The sequence below is a fragment of the Pleurodeles waltl genome, chromosome 2_2 (assembly GCF_031143425.1).
Source record: "Pleurodeles waltl isolate 20211129_DDA chromosome 2_2, aPleWal1.hap1.20221129, whole genome shotgun sequence".
NCBI lineage: Eukaryota > Metazoa > Chordata > Amphibia > Caudata > Salamandridae > Pleurodeles > Pleurodeles waltl.
In genome coordinates, this window is record NC_090439.1 from 194,693,822 (window position 1) to 194,715,073 (window position 21,252).

The 21,252-nt window shown below is 43.5% G+C and overlaps 1 protein-coding gene across 7 annotated transcripts in view; it reads right to left on the reverse strand.

Annotated features, from left to right (window-relative positions):
- Positions 1-21,252, reverse strand: part of ELP2 (elongator acetyltransferase complex subunit 2) — a 1,253,630-nt gene that overhangs the window by 1,081,842 nt on the left and 150,536 nt on the right. For 4 of the 7 annotated variants that reach the window (XM_069219622.1, XM_069219623.1, XM_069219617.1 and 1 more), the window contains exons 3-5: positions 17,844-17,914; positions 6,803-6,892; positions 2,288-2,435 (exon numbers count right to left, since the gene is read on the reverse strand). In XM_069219622.1, coding sequence (XP_069075723.1) covers positions 2,288-2,435; positions 6,803-6,892; positions 17,844-17,914 — 309 coding nt within the window. The remainder of the gene's footprint in view (positions 1-2,287; positions 2,436-6,802; positions 6,893-17,843; positions 17,915-21,252) is intronic. The other 3 variants (XM_069219624.1, XM_069219618.1, XM_069219619.1) reach the window with 1 other exon arrangement.

The window sequence follows — 21,252 nt, forward strand, 5'->3', positions numbered from 1 at the left end:
GGGGTTTCGTCCTGATCCTCCTGGGAATTTTTGGAGGGGGAAGGAAAAGGGGTAGTCAGTACAGACTGTAATTCTGGTCGCGGGGAGGGCTGTGGGGCTGAGCTAACATGAACTAGGCTGTTATTTGAAGAAGGGGGGGCAGCTAAGCGTCGCTGCACTAACTCTATTTCTTTTTCAAGTTCCCCAACAGCCTTTTGCAGAAAACCATCTAAGGTTCTGTTAGAGTGCTGTTTACCTTCCAACCCACCCCCACGTCGACGGCCCATTATTCTTTAAATCAGGGGCCTTTAGTGGGCCCCCGGCTTATAGGGGTGTGTAGGCCTTTGGGACCCAGCCACTGACACTATAGTGTGATTAATAAGCTTCTCAGACCCTGCTGTTAACAATTCCCAAAGACAAGACCACAGTAAGACGCCCAAACGTATATATATAAAGCCTGGCCCAACCACTTATCGGGCACAGACAGGCGTAGAGCGGGCAATGGATTATGGGCTCCTGCCCTTGGGGGAAGAAGAATGGTGCCGCCTCCTTCCACCCTCCAAGAAACGGAATTCAATAAGCAGATATATGATGAACTGAGATAAATTCAGCTGAGTACGTGGATACACCTGCAAGTATCCGGTTTGGGATAATAGTTTTTCACGTGCTTGGTGGGGCCTGGGGCTCTGTGGAAGAACTACCCACGCACCGAGCAGAGGAACTTGGAGTCTCCTTCAGGCAGCCATAGACAAGTTTCCTGTATGGACCACGTCTTTGGGTAGATGTCAGGGGGGTGGCCCTGCCCTGCCTCTTCCTGGCAATGACGGGCAAGGACGGGCCCGCCCTTGGCCCGGCCCGCCCTTGGCCCGGGCTTCGCCCGGGCGCCGCCCGCGCGCGACGGCGGGAGCGCGAATTCAGTTTAAAGGGCTCCTGCCCCTTGACAAGCCTCCCGGCACCAATCAGCGCGTCCCGCGACGGCGGGAGCGCGAGTACAGTTTAAAGGGCTCCTGCCCCTTGACAAGCCTCCCGGCACCAATCAGCGCGTCCCGCGACGGCGGGAGCGCGAGTACAGTTTAAAGGGCTCCTGCCCCTTGACAAGCCTCCCGGCACCAATCAGCGCGTCCCGCGACGGCGGGAGCGCGAGTACAGTTTAAAGGGCTCCTGCCCCTTGACAAGCCTCCCGGCACCAATCACCCCTCTATTAAGTTTTCAGCAAGAAACAAACAGATCTTGTGGGTATGTACACAATTAAAAAACACTTTCTTTAGGTTATGACACTATTGTGAATGTTTACTACTAAACATGATTTTCACAGCATCTTCCCTCGTTTTCATACCAGCAGTACGGATCAGTGGATATGAGAGGTACGCAAAGAAGCTTAATCTTATTGTGTGCAAAATATATAGCTCCTTCTTGCTGAAAGAAAAGTTCCTCTACTTTTGAATGAGCTGACAGACACATTATCACATTTGTGTGTCTCACATTTAGATGTGCCCCTAAATGTGATCGGAAATGTTAATGGTTGTTTATTCTAGCATGATGCAGAGAGTTCTTACTTCTCAATTTGTGATTCTTTGTGGGAGACACCATAAACTATTAAGTACTGAAAGACCACTGAATCCTTGGAGGAACGACATGCATACCAACTCACATGGTGCCCCCTGTGACACACGGATTCTTCACTCTTTATTTAGCGGCAAAGTGAAGAGCTGCTATCACATAGTGAGCTGGAAACCCACATGTAGATTAGGGTAAATAGTAAACATCAGTAATTATCAACATGTATAACCTTTGACTGCTGCCCGTTAGCGGGCTAATATGAAATGGTTATGCACTAATGAAATCAAACTGGGAAGGTTTTCTGTTGGGTGATGCTTCTTTTAGATTCCCGCTGTGCCTAGATAATCTTTGAGGAAAGTGACAAGGACTATTCTAACCTGTCTAGAAGGAAAGAGTGTTTAAAAAGCTAGGTGTAAATTACTTGAAGAGGACATTTTGGATGTGATGGTCAGCTAAACGCTCTGCCTACATGTGATACATATATGAACGGGGCTATCAAGGAAGGAATTCAACTACTACAAATGTAGACATCATATTTAAACCAAGGGATTTAAGGTTTTATATCCTGTTACACAGTATGACATGAGATGGTAACAAAATGGTTCAATAGCCAAAGCCAGAGAATATTTCCGCAGCTTCAATTGTCCAGTGATTCAGCTGGATTATATCATTGAGGCCATTCCTTATTTTTTCTTTGGACAGATCACTAAATATTAAACTATAAAAATATAAACAGAGGCAGACTTACTTATTGAGCTGCAGCTGGACCAGAGGCGAACTGTAGAATCAGATGCCGCAGAAACGATAAGAAGCTCTGACCCCAAACTATCCAGGTAAACAGCATCTACAGCACATACAACATCTGTGTGGCCTTTCAAATGAACCTGCTTAACACACTGAGTGAAAAACACAATATCAAAAGCTCAAAATAAGAAAATGACTGAAATAATCAAAACTCAAATCATACAATAATTGTTTTTAGAGATTGTTCGCCTAAATGGTTCAGTTTTATTTAACATGTTGAAATTAATCTACCAATAGAATCATACTGTAGACTGATTTTTCAAAATGGGCAGGTTTTGCAAAAAAAAAAAAAACATTACATTAGAGTGTACCATGAGAGGACAGTATGGGCCTTTGGTTATATCTCTTCAAGTACATGTCCACATAACATAAAGATAATGAATATATACCAGAGATTCAAATCTCAGAAGGACAGTGAATAAAAAGCACTGTATGGTAACTTGAATGGAGAGAAAACAGAAGCTAGGGTTATAGGGAGAGATTTCAATAGGTTTCATGTGTATGTGTGACAAAATGTCCAAGTCACGTTAAACAAGCAAATATTTTGAATTTGTTCCTTCTCAATTACAAACTGAATGTTAGGATGCTCTTTAAAAGCCTTTCAAATTGGTTCCCAGACTCCATTATAAGAACAATACAGCAATCCTTCAATACCCCCAATATGAAATTATTTCAATCACTGTTGCACCCCCTTAACCAGTGTGACTTTATTCTGCCCTATAACAATATGAGCCCATAGTCACTGTAATTGTACTCACTGTGAATTCTGTTCCTATAGGGAAGATCATACAATAGTTTTTTTTTTACATAATTCTTTTTATTTGTACCGACAGTTGCTCACAACAATACATTCTAAACAAAGGTTTTGCAGAGAATAGCGTTCTGTCTCTCAGTTACAGAACAGTAGTCACTGTATCATCAATACAATATCACATTTTGAATTTATGCCCCTCTTCCCATCAACATACAATAGGTCTGTTAATAAATTAGACTAGCGCTTTCAATTTTCCCTGAGTCTTCCTTTAAGTTACAGAGAATTCCAAAGTCTACTTTGTCCAATCAGAGAGCCATAGACCGAAACCTTAAGGGAAATAGGATTTTCAGGACATTTAAATCCCCTTTTGCCCGCAAAAATGCGAAAGCATATTTTTTAAAAATGCTACTTGGGAGCGGTGCCTGGCATGGCCCCAAGATGGCTGCATTCTCCCAAGATCACAACCATTCTCTTATTATGTTATGTGTATTTGTAAAGTGCACTATCACCCACAAGGGTATCCTAGCACTGAGTAGGTGTGTGTGCCTAGCCCTGCCTATAGTAGGTTGATTAACTGAAAAGCAAAGTCTTCAGCTTCTTGTGGAATTCAAGAAGAGAGGAGGAGACTGTGATGTGGAAAGGGAGGTAGTTCTACACTATAGGAACGATGTAAGAGAACACTCTTCCTCCTGATCTGGTTCTATATAATATGTGGGATGGTTGCAAGTAGGAGTCCTTCGAAACTGAGGTTTCCGGATGGTTAGGGGAGTAAGTGTGATTGTTTAGGTAGGTGTGGCCTGACTTGTGGACTACCTTGAATGTGTGTGTGCGGAGTTTGAATTGAATGTTTTTGTGTACTGGACACCAGTGTAGTTCCCTGAGATGTGGAGTAATGCAGGTGCTGTGTGTGGGGTTGAGGATGAGTCTGGCTGCTGGGCTATGGCTGGCCAGTAGTCTTCTAGGGAGTTGCTTGGTGACCTCAACATACAGGGTGTTCCCATTAACCAACTGACTGGTGATTAGGGCATAAGTGACAGTTTTTTTTGTGTTGTTTAGGAACCATTTGAAAATCTTCCTCAGCATTTTCAGGGTGTGGAGGAAGGATGCAGTAGCAGTGTATGATGCAGTCATGTCCACTTTGCTGTTGATGATTGTTCCAAGGTTCCTGGCGATAAGGTTGGGGGAAGGGCGTGGGTCCCATGGGGATGTCCCATGGTGATGTGCTCTTGCTAAAGATCATTACTTCTGTCTTGTCAGTGTTGAGCTTGTCAGTTAGCTTTCATTCATTTAGCAACTTCAGTGAATGGGTATGGTGGAAGCAGAGACAGAGCCAAGGTAAGTATAGTTCCTCTTTTATTAGAAGTGCCAGTAGGATAAAAGGGAACAGGTCTGCACCTCGACGTATCCAGGCTCAACTGACTCAAGAAGGATTCTAGTGTCGTAAACACTAGAATCCCTTTGTGTCACCGGCCTCTACATTCTATACAAGAATGTGCATACACACACAACACATCCCCTTCCCTTAATTTAAAAATAACTAAGAAACAAATAGATAACAAAAACAAAACTATATAATGATAAAATATAAGAGGGGGAAGTTCCCATAAAGAGTATCCGGAGTCTGTGTCGGAGGCGGCAATATGCCCTAACACATAATCCTTCAACCAACCTGGACGAGTTACTTTCCTCTTCTCCCTATGCATCGCATCTTCCTCATCAAAATCAGCATCACTACCATCACACACAACACCTTCACTATCGTTGGAACAATGTTGGGTCGCAGGAAAAGAGCAATCACCCTCCTCCGAAGTTCCCATATCCATTAACTCATCTTCTAACCAATCAAACCTTTCTCCCTCATTCCTAAGACCCACATCTTCCTGCATAATACACTGCCTATTGTTAAATAAGGCGACACGTTTAAGATTCCAGACCCGACCATCACTCAATCTAACAGCATTATGCAACACTTCCCTCACTTGTTCTGGTTCAAAATATTGGCTCTCATTCTTCTTAACTTTATAAGGCTTCTTAACACGTACCCAATCACCCACCTCAATTTTGACAGGCTTCACATGATGAGATTGGTCATAATACATCTTGTTTTTTTCTTGCGATTTTTCCAAATTATCCCTCACCAATTCCAGTGACCAATGTTCCACACCAGCATCACACAACCATGCAGGATTATGCTTACCCCTGGGTTTTCTTCCTCTCATAATGGCAAAGGGACTCCAATCTGTCGTAGGATTCTCAGTAATCCTGTAAGCCCACACCGCTTTGAACACAGCTGTGTGCCAATCACCTTTATTCATAGAGCTTTGAATAACATTCTTGATGACCCTATTGAATCTCTGAACAGTACCATTGCCACTGGGATTGTATAAAGACGTAGTTTTGTGTTTGATTCCTAACCTTTCAAAATACACCTTAGCAGCTCTTTAAACAAACTGCACACCGTTATCACTCAACAACTTCGTAGGAATTCCTTCCGACAAAAACACTTTGTCAATAAACTTCAGTACAGAAGTCGTGTCCGCACTCTCTATTATACCAATTTCTGGCCATTTAGAAAATAGGTCAATAAGAACAACTACATTCTCTTGCTCATCCCCAACAGGACCAAACAAATCGACAGCGACACACTCCCAAGGTTGCTTGGGCAATAAATGTTGATCCATAGGTGGTCTCAAAGAACTCAAACTTTTGTCCACTGAGGAACACACTTCACAGGATCTTACAAACCTTTCTACCGCTTGATCCACTCCAGGCCACCAAAATAAATCCTTAACCACTGATTTAGTACGAACAATGCCAAAATGACCTTCATGGCACAGTTCCAAAACAACACCTCTCATACTACACGGTGGAATGATTTTAATCCCTCTCAGGATGAGGCTTCCCTCAACAGAAAGTTCATGCCTAACCTCTCAGAAGTGTCTACTTCGCTCTGTAAGTAGGTCTTTCCTAGGCCAACCTTCAAGAATGAACTTTCACACCATTTGCAAATCTACATCTTCCTCCATTTCCTTACCCCACAAGTCCTTATCAAGTGAGGAACTGCCAGTATCATGTATTAGAGCAACACTATAGTCTTCCCAAGGATCATCCACACAACCTTCTAAAGGACTCAGCAGTCTTGATAAACAATCTGCCATCAAATTGTTTCTTCCAAGAACATACACAATACGGTATATAAAATCTTTTATATGCATAGACAATCTCAAAATTCTCGCAGAAGCCAGGACACAACCTTCTGATGTGAGTAGCTTAATCAAAGGTTTGTGATCACATAGAATAGTTATGTTCTTACCCCAAATAAATGTACGAAAATGTTCCAAAGCCCAAGCACATGCTAGAGCCTCCTTTTCGATGACTGAGTACTTTTCCTCTGCAGGCGATAGTGATCTGGAAGCAAACAATATTATTTTCTCCCTTCCATCTTTCCCTTTCTGGGATAAAACGGCACCTAAACCCTTTTTGCTTGCATCTGTAGTCACCACGGTATCCAATTCAGGGTCAAAATTTCCTAAATTCGCTACCTTGCTCAAATCATTCTTTACTCTTACAAATTCCTGTTCGCACACATCACTCCAAATAAAATGAGCATTCTTTTTAAGAAGTAGCCTCAAATTATAAACTTTTCCTGCAAAATTTGGGATAAATTTCGCACAAAATTCTGCCATCCCCAAAAAACGATCTTACTTCTTCCTTTGTGGTGGGGGTCGCTGCATTAACAATGGCACTAACCAATGACGCCTTCGGTTTCACATCTTCAGACTTCAGGGTTTTCATCTGGAATGTACGGAGCCTGGTTAAGTGTGTCAATAGATATAGAGTTCTCTCCTTTCTAAAAGGCCACAAAAATGTTATTGCATGCCTGCAAGAAATGCATTTAGATGAATCTGGAGCCTTACGACTAACTAAGAAATGGAGGGGAAAGATTTTTCATTCCTCCTCTTCCACTCACACCAGGGGCATGCTGATATGGGTGGCCCAGGGGCTCCTATTTTTTCTTTCATATTTAAAGGCTGATGTATGTTCTGGTCCAATGTACTCTGGAGGGACGGGACTTGACCATACTGAATTCCTATGCTCCTAATAAGAATGACACTGTGTTCCCCCTAGCTTCAGGCGGAACTCTGCCAAAAGGAAGTCAAGCTGGTTGGAATCCAGGTGGTATAATCAACTGGTACCAAATTTCATAACAGGGAACTCTTGATCCGTAGGTGGGCTGAAGAACTATGGGATCGCCTAGACAAATATACACTACAACAATAAAGACATAGATTGCATCGGGAGGGTGACAACCCGGGCAGGCCATTAGCCTGGATACTACGAAGGAAACATCCCCACCACTCATGACTCACTTGACAACACCTGAGGGCCTTAGGGTCACATCCAGAGCAGATATAGTGCAAACATTTCAACAGCACCTGCTGGGAGTATACATGGCAGACCTGGGCATAGACGCACAACAATACACTCCCTTTTGGAAAATCTGAGTCTTCCCATAGTAGGAGCGGAGGTGGTGGAGGCCCAGGATGCGCCCCTAGAATTAGAGGAGCTCAGAAGAGCACTACAGGCACCAGGGAGTGAAGGTTTCCCATCTGAACTCTTCCAAACCTTCTCAGAGTTACTAGTGTAAAGAAGTTTGGCGATATTCCCAGAGGCTCCTGATGTAGGTATTTTGCCACCGACCCTGAGTGAGGGGGAAATATGTATGCTCCTTAAACCGGGTGAAGATGAAGCAGACCCAGCTGCTGATAGGTCCCTCACAATGATTAACTTGGGCATGAAGTTTCTTGACAAGGCCCTTGCATCATGACTGTCAGCCCATATGACTTGGCGAATCCATGAAAAGCAGTGCAGCTTCATACCGAGTTGCAGCACTGGGATGAATCTGCGGTGACTATCTATCATTCTCAATGAAGTTAAACACCCGGAAGAGGAAATGGTGCTAGTAGCCATTGACCTGGAGTAGGCCTTTGACACGGAGGATTGGGGCTACCTACGAAAAGTCCTGTGTGTCATGGGCTAAGGGCCTCAATTTCGCAGTTAGGTGTGCCTGCTCTATAATGAACAGCGTGTCAGGGTGAGAATTGTTCTCCATCGCTCAGAAAAGTGGACTTTGGGTCGAAGGAGGAGCCAGGGTTGCCCCCTCTTGCTGCTCCTGTTCACGCTTGTGATGGAGCCGTTGGAGATTTGGGTGTGCAGGGAGTTGCAGGGTGTGGGGCATCCAATCAGAAGATGTTTGTCAGACCATCGTGCTATATGCTGATAACGTGCTGTTTTATCTGTCGCCCGCCCCCCCCCATGTTGCTGTACTAGTGTCACTGAGACTGTTAGAGGGAGTTGGGACTCTTTATGGACTCCAACTCAAAAGCACCATGTCCCTGTTATTTCCACTCACCTTGCTGGCCGTGACTCTGACAGAGCAATTACCAAACATAGGCTTGTGCTTGGAGGCATCCCTGTTTCTATACCTGGGGATTAGCGTGGCCCACACTCAAACTCCAACTTAGCCTCAACATAGGAAGGGTAGTGGAAGGTTTGAATTCCTCTGTTTTATTTTGGAACTTGGTACCCCTCTCGCTGATGGGCAGGCTAGCCATCGCTATGATGGTCTTGCTCTCCAGATGTTTGTATGTATTACAGAACTCATTATGACCTCTACTGGCAAGGGTTTTCAGAGAGATGGACTTCATCCTAATATCCCCCAGTGGGTGGGTAGGCATAGTAGGGTTGCCTTATCAACACTGACAAGACAGTATACAGAGGGAGGGCTTGAGGTCCCTGACTTATAATATTTTGCTTCTCAGTTACAACATGCGGCCTGTTGGCTGGACCTGGCTGACAAATGGGAAACGCACTTACTGGCTGGAAGGGTGGCTGCTGAACACCTGCCTGAACTCCTGATGGAGGGTGCAGGGTTTTTGCTGGACGTCCTTTACATAGTTAGACACACGGCAATACTTTGGCACCAATTTGTTTGGACAGAATCGAGATGGGCTCTGTTTCAGAGAGAACTTCTGATTTGGATATTGAATCCCATCTAGAGGATGATGGACAATATGTCCTTTAAGACGTGGCATAAGGATGGTTGTGAACTCCTCAGGGATTTGTACTCAGGTGAGCTATTCATTTCATTTATGGAGATGTGGCTTGCTTTTACTCCTGGATCCGGTCATTTCACACATCACGCTGGCTTGGCAGACATACCTAGGGTGGACTGGCCCTCTTAGCCTACTGCCTCCAAACTTAGACACACTCTTAGTATACTCTTCACCTGCGACACAGGCTTGTCGTAGTTTGGACTCTTGCTCTGAGTAAGACTGCTAGTCTCAGGATGACAGTACTTTAGTTTGTAGGTGACTAAGTCTTTCCTACAACTAGTTGCAACTGTTGTCCAAACCTTACGGGCTCACTAGCAGTACCTCACCAGAAACACTATCATAAAAGGTGATTTATGGCTGTTGTTTATGCATGGACTCAAAAATAAGATATCTCAGGGAATGTCGTGGTTAAACGGAGATTACCCTTTTCTCACAGATATATTATGTCTCATACAAACAAAGGCAATAACACAGATGCAGTGAAGTTATAATAGTTTTTATTTAACATAACTGCAATTTGCGATAAGTTGCATGAACTGCAATGATTAGGATAATGAATATACCAAGTAACAGTATTGTGAAGAAGAGAGTCATTGTTATGAAGACCCCCACCATTTTGCAATATATGAAAGAAAAATATATATATGTATATATATGATGGAATATGCCCTAATACCCTAATGAGAATAGGCCTAACCTCCTACCTAAAGGAGAGCTGGGTTTGCTAAACCTAATCTGCCAAAGCTGTGTCCATGAGAGGAGCCCCCAACCCTCGTTACCTTGGAATGAGGTCTCTATCTCCGACTCCGCAGGGACACGAAGACTGGGTCAGCGTCAAGATGACTGCAGCATCGGTATCAGCGATGGTGGCGATGCCCTCTGGTCGGAATCCCTCCGATTATCTGTCTAAAGTGTGATGTATTTATACAGATCTACAAGGTCCCCTAACGTAGGTGTATTCCCAAACAATAGATAACAGGCATGCTTGGGACGGCAATTAATATCAACAATGCCTCAAAAGTATAGAGAGGGAAAATCCCTAAGTGTGAACACCTACTGTTTGTTTGCCTTTTGTGCTTGATTTTGACGCCTTGGCACGGTGACACTGATAATGAAACTCATAACAAGTGACCTAACTATAAACAAGGCGGCCATCTTAGAAGAAATAAATAATTAAATGGGCTAAGACAGAGCAGGCTAAGTAGGTTAAAAGTCACTAGGTGACGGGGGCACGAGTCTACAAGCCAGCGCTAAGCTAACTCCTGCTATCCAATTAAAACGAACTAGGATTCACTACACCCTCCCCATTGCCGTAACAGGTATGATGAAGGTACAGGAACCCAAATGCTAAAAAGCTGCTTCTGAACTAAAATCTAAAAACAAAAAACAAGCTAATAAAACAAGCCAATAATAAAAAAAATCTGCATGTGTTAAAACATGTTAAAACAAATCTGTCTAAAAATACATAAAGAGATGTTAATATCAACTATGACAAGTACAGCAAACGTCTATTTTAATTGCATAATTTGGAATCGGGAATGGCAAGTCAATTCATCAAATTATGTGTTATACCCATGATCTTGAAGAATGTCATCGAAGTCACCAGTCAAGGACCTAAAAAATGAGTCAACATCGTCTGAAGTTAAGTCTAGTGCTGGGCGGACAAACGGATCCGCAGAGCAGAAGTGAGTCATATTTCCCAGTGCATCGATACTTGCTGCAGTGTCCTCATCCATGGTAGATCTTATAATGGAAGGCTCATAGGTGGCCTCGCGGAGCAACCTCAGTCTCAAGGGGCATGACCGTGTATGAACCCTCATCGGGGACATCAGCAGTTCGTGGTCCACAGGAGATGTCGGTGCAACAGCAAGACAGACCATAGGCAGATGTTCAAAGAGACACCATATGCAGCAGAAGACTGGTTGTACACACCAGAGAAGTGGCCGGAATGACAACGACCAGTCAAGCTCCAGTTCCACCAGCAAAGGTGCACCGAAGATCCGAACCATGCGCTCATGGCACAGTGGAGTTGGCGGGAGTGGCTCCATTGCTCTGCGTTGCTGAAAAGAAACAACCACCGCAAATCAGAAGAAATAGCAGTAGTAGTCCGCCAATTAAAGCCAAAATAATTGGAAAGCCACCAAACACACCTGAAAAGAGAGAATGGATGGCTGATGGTATGACTCCGAAGACAGTCTGGAAGATGGACACAAAACTAGACCCGACAGCCTTAAAGAAATGAACAATTCCAGTGGTGCTTGAAGCATTGAATATTCTGGATACCAGCTCTCCAAAGTGTTTGGGGAAATCTGTATTTAAAAGGGATTGTATCTCGGCTGATGATCTTGCAATCTGGAGAGCATACGTCTCTTTTGCGGATGTCAAGGCGACCTGTTTCTGAAACAGTAGCGCCTTTAGCCTACTCAACTTGTCATAGTTCACATTAATAGTATCTATGTGGGGCCACATGTCAGATACTTTTATCTCTCGTGTGGGGGAAACAAAACATGTCCACAACACGTAACGACCTTCGTGACTGAGATTGCGTAGGCAATTCCAGGTCGCATGCCGCAACAGCTTTGATCGTTCAGTACCACATAACTGCCATTGGAAAGTACATGAAATACTCGACGAATCAAGGGGACGGGAGTACCCTTCGGAAAACAGGCCAAATTCACGACCCCCGCATTGCAAAGACCGTGAAGAGACACCTGTTTGCATATCAGAGAATGACGAACAGCAGTCTCACATTCACTTCCGCTAAGAAAGACCTCCTGTTCACCGTTCAGACATCTATAGTCAAAGGGCAACTCCCACTCTTCCTTAATAAAGCTATCTCCTAGCTGCTCATATTGTCCCACTGCAAGATGTTTCAGGCAGCTCGAGAAACGAAAGGTCGAAATCGGTAAATTAATAATGCCGTGCAAGAGCCAGATAGTTGAAGGACTCTCTGCTACCGTGAAGGGCAACTTATCTAATTTTTCTACTTGAAGCAGGGTGAAACTAGCCTCGCTTTTAGCCATTGTCTCTTGTTCCCTGGAAAAATTAAAAGCAGTGAAAAATTCACTCCCATTAATGTACCTCCATGGAATGTGGTCACTTTTCAGTGTCTGTAATGTCCAACCCAGCTGCATGATGGAACGTAGCTGTGTTTGCTCATGATATAACCGGGACAAGTCTGTCTGAGTGATATCAATAGCAGATGACACTATATTTGATAGTGAATAAATCCTGTTGGACAGCGTGTTCATGCCATTGTCGACAACAGCTAATGTTTTTTCCAAATTTTCCTAATCTAGTTGCCTTAAACGTGCAGCAGCCTCAAACTGGGAAAGTTTCCAAATTTCATTGTACATAGCATATAAAAACCGTTTCGAGCGCTGTTTTCTAGGACCTAACAGGAAATCCTGTAAGTCTATACTGTCAGAAAGAGTGTTCAGGTGTTTCTTAACTCCTGTTAACGTGTTTGTCTGCACCCATTGCTGGCACAGCTTGCCCCCACTGTATGTTGTAATTATACCTGTATGTTGACCTGATAGAAAGCGAGGGTCAGGCCTGTTAATTGAAAAAAACCCTGAAGAGTTCAAGAAACGCTTTTGACACTCATCAGTGTCGGTGGGCCATACCAACCACCCGCCGGGACGGGAAAGTGAAGAATTATAGGTACCAGCCTTAACCATTGCATCTAGCCTGTCTTCTGAGACATTAAGAAAGTGTTGACAATCTCTACATTTTGTCGGAGTAGGGATACTGGGCGTGTTCAGGTCTTTAATTTTTGCTAACCCCAGACATGATGTCTGCTTAATAGTGTCATTTAAGAAAATCATTTGCACAGGAATCAGGCACGCTCGAAACAAAGCCTCCCTACTCTGTATCTGCCAATCTCCCCATACACTTTTCAAATCAATAGTGTTTTTCCAATATTCGTAACCCTCAAGCGAGAGCCGGGAAACAAAGGGATCTGAATAAATCAGTTTTGTATCTGTTAGCAGAAGTTTTCTAATTTGTGCCCGAGGTATTTAAAAATAATACAACTCTGCCTTTTTTGTATCATGCCCGGAAAAGTATGTAAATTTATCGCTGTAATACTTTGGACTCCCCACCTGTGGTGTCGAACAGTGTTCCCACTGTGTGTAGTTCAAGAGAGGCCTATATCTAGTTGCACGGTGTAGGTAGTGATGTCCCCAATTGTTATAGCAGAACATGTCCCCATAATTAATTGTATAATCATATACATCATCACTTCCAAAAGCGGAATAGTCCTTCATTTCAGCTAGCATGGAATCAACTGTTTGGACATCCCAATCATCAGAGACAACATTAGGTGTAATAACATCAGACATTGAAATTTTGAACACGTATGGTATCTGAATAATCTCTGTAGGCCCGTATATATCGAATGGAACTTTGTCCCACACAATCCCATCAGTAACTGGTATTGCTGTAATATTTACAGGGGACAAATCTCGTCGGACCTTATGTGAAGAATGATGTGGTGTTGAAATTTCATCAACAGGTTCCACAGAGGAGCAATCAGGAATATAGTGACCATTGATCAGCAATAAGAAAACAGTCACAAAACCAATCCATAAAAATAATGCAATAAATGTCAAACAGAACCATAGATAGATGGGTAGATCAAATAGTTCTTTTTAAGCCATCGATACAGCTTACTACTTTTTGAAAGTTTGGCTGTCACAATTGATGATGAATCCGAAGAAAAATCATCAATGTCAATGAAATAGCCAAAGGAAGTCTCTGCAAACACAGGACCCGCTGAATTCTGATCCACTGGTCGTGGAGGTTCTTGATAGACAACGTCATTAGTCGTGGAAGTATTTGTGTAAAATACAGCCAAATCTTGAAGCGGGGTGGTCACCGAAGATGTGACTGGAACCAACAAAAGTTCATTTCCGCCCTCCCCATGGTCGAGGAAGTGTCTGGAACAGCAGCTGACATAGTTGCATAGCCAGTAGCAGTGATGTTCATCCTACTATGTAGATGGATGTCCTGTTGGGTAGTGAGAGGGGATCGGGAACCACCCAAGGGACCTCCTGGTCTACTGTGGAGAATCGGCCACATGGTGTAATTTGATGCCATCAATGGAGATGAATCTATTTGATTTAGAATCAGACAATGGTGGTAGGATGACAGTCCTGGTGCCTTTTATTCCCAAGACCGGTACAGGTGCTCTGTATGATGGACCAAACTCCTTTTTCACAGCGATCTTCTCACGAACCAGATCCCCAACGTTAGGAATCCAGCCAGTCGAAGTTTCCGCCAATTCCCTTATTCCTAAGGTGGCAGCACTTGCAGATGATTTATCATCACAAAATTGTTGAAGCTCCTGTAAAACAGTGAGACGTTCTTTTATGTCAAATGGTGTTTCTGCTGCCACCACACCAGGGGCATCAAGATCGGTGACATACATAGGTATCCCAAAGAGAACCTCATATGGAGACTTTCCCCCCAAGGACCGTCTTGGCAGATTATTCAGTGCTCTCTGGACCCCATATAGGTGGTGTAACCAACTGCGGCCTGAACCTAATACTCGAGCTGTTAAGGACTGCTTTAGATCACGATTCCGCCTCTCCACAACCGAATTTCCCTCGGGATGGTGTGGTGAGGAGTAATGGAGTTCAACACCCATCGTCCCCATGGTGTCCCTAAATGCCTTAGAGGCAAATGCAGGGCCCTGGTCCGAATGGAATGCTGCAACCGCATATGTACCGATAAAGATCAGCAAATCTTTTATAACAGTTCGGGCATCAGCCGACCGCTGTGGCCATACCCACAGGAATCTAGAACAGGAATCCACAGCCACTAGAATGTATTTGTATGCACCATCAGGTTGTAAGGGACCACAATGGTCTAGGTACACACACTGAAGTGGCTTGTCTGACACTAAGAGGGACGTCTGCGGAGGGCGTCTGATATTAGAGCCCTTAATCTGCTGGCAAATGTCGCAAAGGACATACTGCTTAGTTCGTCTGCATAGACCAGGCCACCAGTATCGTTGCTGTAGAATTGTTATCGTGGCCTGTATACCAGCATGTGCAGAAGCGACACCCTCATCTGTGGCTGTAATAAGCTCTAATCTCTGGTCTTCATTGGAGATCACCCGATCTCCAACCCCAGGAATCGTTTTATAAGCAACATTCTGTGCACTGATATGGTAAGTACAGTTTGTAGGGTATCCTTTCGGAAGGGTCTTGCCTGCAGCCGAAGCTTTAACGGCAATCAGTATTTCATTATCCAATCTCGTCCGAGAACGAGTCACTGCAGCCACAGAAGCCGTAGCTACTGATGCTTTGGCTGCTTCATCAGCCAATGTATTGCCGGCAACGTGTAATTTATGAACTACTTGGACACATGGTAGCTTATCCATAAGATCAGCCACCCTTCCCCACAACATTTTGTGTTTAATGGTATTCCCTTTAGAATCCCGAAACCTGTTCAGTTTCCAATGATTGAGATATTCATTGTATGACTGGACACAGTAATATGAATCACAGACTATCAAAGTCTTGCTTCCTGCCTCAGTATGCTGAGTAAGACTGCTAGTCTCAGGATGACAGTACTTTAGTTTGTAGGTGACTAAGTCTTTCCTACAACTAGTTGCAACTGTTGTCCAAACCTTACGGGCTCACTAGCAGTACCTCACCAGAAACACTATCATAAAAGGTGATTTATGGCTGTTGTTTATGCATGGACTCAAAAATGGGAATGTCGTGAGATTACCCTTTTCTCACAGATATATTATGTCTCATACAAACAAAGGCAATAACACAGATGCAGTGAAGTTATAATAGTTTTTATTTAACATAACTGCAATTTGCGATAAGTTGCATGAACTGCAATGATTAGGATAATGAATATACCAAGTAACAGTATTGTGAAGAAGAGAGTCATTGTTATGAAGACCCCCACCATTTTGCAATATATGAAAGAAAAATATATATATGATGGAATATGCCCTAACACCCTAATGAGAATAGGCCTAACCTCCTACCTAAAGGAGAGCTGGGTTTGCTAAACCTAATCTGCCAAAGCCGTGTACATGAGAGGAGCCCCCAACCCTCGTTACCTTGGAATGAGGCCTCTATCTCAGACTCCGCAGGGACACGAAGACTGGGTCAGCATCAAGATGACTGCAGCATCGGTATCAGAGATGGTGGCGATGTCCTCTGGTCGGAATCCCTCTGCTTATCTGTCTAAAGTGTGATGTATTTATGCAGATCTACAAGGTCCCCTGACGTTGGTGTATTCCCAAACAATAGCTAACAGGCATGCTTGGGACGGCAATTAATATCAACAATCCCTTGAAAGTATAGAGAGGGAAAATCCCTAAGTGTGAACACCTACTGTTTGTTTGTCTTTTGTGCTTGATCTTGACGCCTTGGCACGGTGACACTGATAATGAAACTCATAACAAGTGGCCTAACTATAAACAAGGCAGCCATCTTAGAAGAAATAAATAATTAAATGGGCTAAGACAGAGCAAGCTAAGTAGGTTAAAAGTCACTAGGTGACGGGGGCACAAGTCTACAAGCCAGCGGCTAAGCTAACTCCTGCTATCCCATTAAAACAAACTAGAATTCACTACAGGCTGACATTCGATCATGCTGTTATATAAGGCCTTGCTGTGGAAATCCCCAAGCCCTCCAGCGGTCAGGCATTGTCTGGGACCCTGACTTGGATGCTCCACTTGCAAAGGGGGACTGGAACGAGTCAATGACCTCACATACACAGTATCCTGTAATGCCCACTTTAAGTTGGTTCACTATAATTTTTTGCACAGGGACTGCCTTACTCCCAAAGGTCTGCATCATGTGACCTCCTCGCGACTAGATAATTGTCCAAGACGCGGTACTGTAGGAGCAGATTTCTTGCACTAAGCCTGGCAGCACCGGGAGGTACCGTGCTATTGGACCCAGGTGGTAGTGAAAATTCAGAGAACAGAACACTTACTCCTTGATCTTACACCACAGTGCTGTCTACTGGGTAATGTCATACGACCAAAGGGCAAGAAGATGGCATTCAAATTCTTGCAACTGACACTAGTTCTAGCCAGGCGCAGTCACCATCACATTGATGGGAAAGACTGCACCTGATTTTGATCTCTGGCTTAGAGATGTAATGGAATGGGCTGTGGCCGAAGAATCACATTTGAGGCTCAGTAGGCGAGATGATAAAGTGGCGGAGGATCTTGCAGTCTGAAGAAACCTGTGTAATGTGTTTTTAGGCCCAGAAGCTTTAACTGCCTCCACTGACAGTGAGGGTTCTTCTGATGATTCGGGGAACGAGGGAGCAGAGGCAGAAAGGGAAGGATAATCATCTTGGAAAGATGGTGGCTTACGACAAGTGTGTAAAAATAGGCAGTCATCTGTTGTGGCTCTCGGAGGTCGCCTGTGGGCTTAATGGTCACTTTTGTATTGCCACGCTATGTCTTCTCTTCCCCCAAACTGCTGTTTAGTTGTTCATGATAAAGCTGAAAATAAAGGTTTTTGAAAAATAGAGAATATGAACGTTTACCCTTCCCATCCACGTAATAATAACAGACGTATGCAAAGGATTATTATTGGTTTTGTTTGAAACCTTAATGAACTGGGAAATAAGAATCTGCCTACCTGGTTCTGCCTTACTTGCCAAAGGATAACATGTTTATCAGATCCCCCAGAAACCAGTTCAGTCTCAGGATCTAAAAACAAAAGAAAACATAAGTGGATATAAACAAACATTGTTCAAGCTCAATCGTCTACATTCACCACCTACTGTGTTGTACTGGACGATAACGTTTTGCGTTACCAAAATCAGGACTCCCACAACATCTGAGTTGGTTACTCAGTTTGCCATGATAGCTGCCACAACGATTCTATAGAAATCTCCGTAAATGCGGCACTTCACATTACTTGGACATGCATTTCTATAGTACAATACCAGCAGAAGCATTTGCACGGCTCTTATGTTAAGTCACAGAGCAATATTATGATTTGTTATTTTCACCCTGAAGATCAGGTCACATAGATCCTGACTAACTGCCCAGAAGAAAATGCCCGTATGTAAGCTGTCTACTTTAAATTTGCAATGAAAGCACCATATTTGCGTGTCCATGTTGGAATGCAGATTAAAATGCATATTGTCGAAACAATTGATGATTTTTAAGTTTAGCTTTTGTTAACTACAGTTTCAACTGAAGGCAGGCACTTTAGCCACTACTGCTCTGTAATTCCCACCAAACCATTTTTTTTTTTTTAACACAGCGTTACATAACAGGAATAATTGCAACGGGTGGACAATTCCCAACACAATAAACTATTTAAGGTCCCCGTTGAAGGAGTCTGGATACTACGCCAATAATGTGTAATTAAGAAGCAACCCAGACAGGCTAGCTAAAATGACATTCCTTCTCTAGACACACCGACAGATAAGCTCTCCAAAATGTACCACCTCGATGCCAAGACACTCACATTTTCGAAGTCCAGATATAAGCCAGCATTAGAAGTACAGTGACTCTCTGCTGCGGTAGACCTTATCAGTTATTACAAGGGCACTGTAGTCAAAGCCAAACACCTCCATCTGGATGAATATCTGAGCCCTACGAAAGTGCTCTGTAAAGGAAACAGAGTGAAAGTTTGCCTACACTTTGTCTTTTGTCACACAAATAACTTCCACTGATGTTAAGATCTTTGAGAGCAATACTCTATTCTTCTGTGTGGGTGTCGTCTGCACCAAAGGAACTTCCAAACGATTGAGGGATGCCACTTTTGCAGTCTGAGGCTTCTTACGCGTCAGGGGGCATCAGGGTCCTAGATGCCAAGTAAGCAGGAACGTCTCACCTTTCAAAGTTAGGATCTTTTTGAACAATGAGTAAGATTACAGTGTCGGGGGCCTGTGCAAAGTCTAAATGATCGTAGAAGCAGGACAGTTTTCTTGTGGGATCGTTCCTTGATATGAGATTGGTTCGGCATCTTCGTTCGGGCCTAAGCCAAAAACAATTTGTCCTCTGACCCCCCTGATGGCCTTTGCTGCTTTCAGGGCATGGGGGCACAGGAATTGCAGGCTGCGGCGTCATGCTCTGATCCCAGACACCACATTTAGGTTTTATGTGGTTCTGATATGGACATCTTGTGACACCTGCAACACAGGTTGAACCATAACACTCACAAAGGAGACATTTGACCTATTTGCTATCTTAAATGCTGAGGAATTGTGAATGTGTTACACAACAAATGAACGCAGGACAGTGTTTGATAAGGAGTGCAAAAACAGTAATTGACACTAGCACTCCAGATGGTGCCTCTAATATATTCGTATGTCGTCATGTCCAGAAACGGAGTCAGGGCTGAAATTGCATGAAATTACATGTAGGTATCGGAGAAAGATTGCTGGGAAAAAGCTTTTCTGGACCAATCTGAGAGCTGGAAAGTTACCTGTGTCTGGTGTCTTGGTCCCACGTGGACCCCAAGAACCCCAGTATTACATATAGGAAAAGTAGGGTCACATAATGTACCAGGGACCATGGAGATTAAGTAAGCCTGGGGGTCAAAATACTACATCTGAGGGGACAGGAAAGCCTTCAAACACACACTCAAATTCGTCGTAGAAGCTCTGTTAGACACAGGATTCCACTAAACCATTGTTAAAAAAAAAAATCTAGTACAACCCTAAAAAGTGGATACCAGACCGGGAGTGAGGATGACCTGCGTCAGTGGAACTTGTAATCAGTAGCCAACCGCTATTGTATCAGTAAAGACCACTGAAGAAACAAATGTGATGATAGTAAAGGAACAGGTGTCTCTTTACCGGAAAAATGAAATCGTAGACACCAACAATCTAATTTTTCCCCCTAATTCAGAAACAGCTGGATCAAGTAAATTTAGTAGACGGCTGTCTCCAGGAAGCCCCAGAACCATATCGAGAAGAATGTCAACAATAAGAAAGACTATTAGGTAGTTCCCAAGGAACTTCAGAACTGCACAGGATGAGGAGCCTGCCTTAATTAATGCTTGGGTCGAAGCTGATCAATAATTAGAAAGTATTTTTCGAGTGTACATGGATACATGGTTGTGGTATAGGTTGGCCACACACACAACAGAATAGGCAGCTATTGATACCTCAACTATTTAGGTCATATATTTTAAAACTTTCCTACACCCAGCCAGCTGCTGGTCATTTGGGAAGAGACAAGACTGATTATTATCTCACTGAAAGATTCATCTGACCAGGAACCTATGCTGATATTCATAATTTGTTTCGCCTGTGCCAGCTTTCGGTCCCCCCTAAGTATAATGTGAAACAATAACAAAGGATGCACACACATCATAACAAAATGCTCAGAGATGACATGTGCAGTCATTACACTAAAAGCTGAAAGGTAATTTGATAATGTATCATGGTCCTCTTCAAGTAGCAAAATTTTAATTTGGGAAACATTTTCATTAGAGGAGTCATGGCACATTATCAGAAGACCAGAGAAAACATTAAAGCAAATGGAGCAGCGTCAGATTTTGTAACCTTAAAATAAGGACCTGGGTAGGTTAGCTTCTTAACTGCTATTCTTTTCATTTTTGCCCTTGAGCCCCACTTAAGAACTCTAGACTGGACTACCCATTAAATGGCAATACCATTATCATTGATACTTATAAATCAGTGGCTTACGAGTATCTCATTATCCTGTGTGCCTACAATATCAACATCTCTGACCCAGCAATACCGGAGGCTATCAATGACAGCTCCGCAGCTTCAGGATACTGCCTTAACAGTCATTCTAATGTGTTGTCTGGACTTCCATTTTGTGTTATCGCATGAACTTTGTTGAGTTATGACACCTACCTAAATGGGTTAGGCACTATGTTTTGGACCGGGACTGGTCAGGGAGCTGTAGCCTTGGTAAACCTCTTAAATTTGTTGCCCTGAAAAACACTTACCATACAGCAGAGATCAGTTTAGGGAGGGTCACAGAAACAGCCTGGGACCCAGTAAATCTAGTCAATGACAGGGAGAAGGAGAAAGGCTATCAGTGGTAGGGAAAGCTAG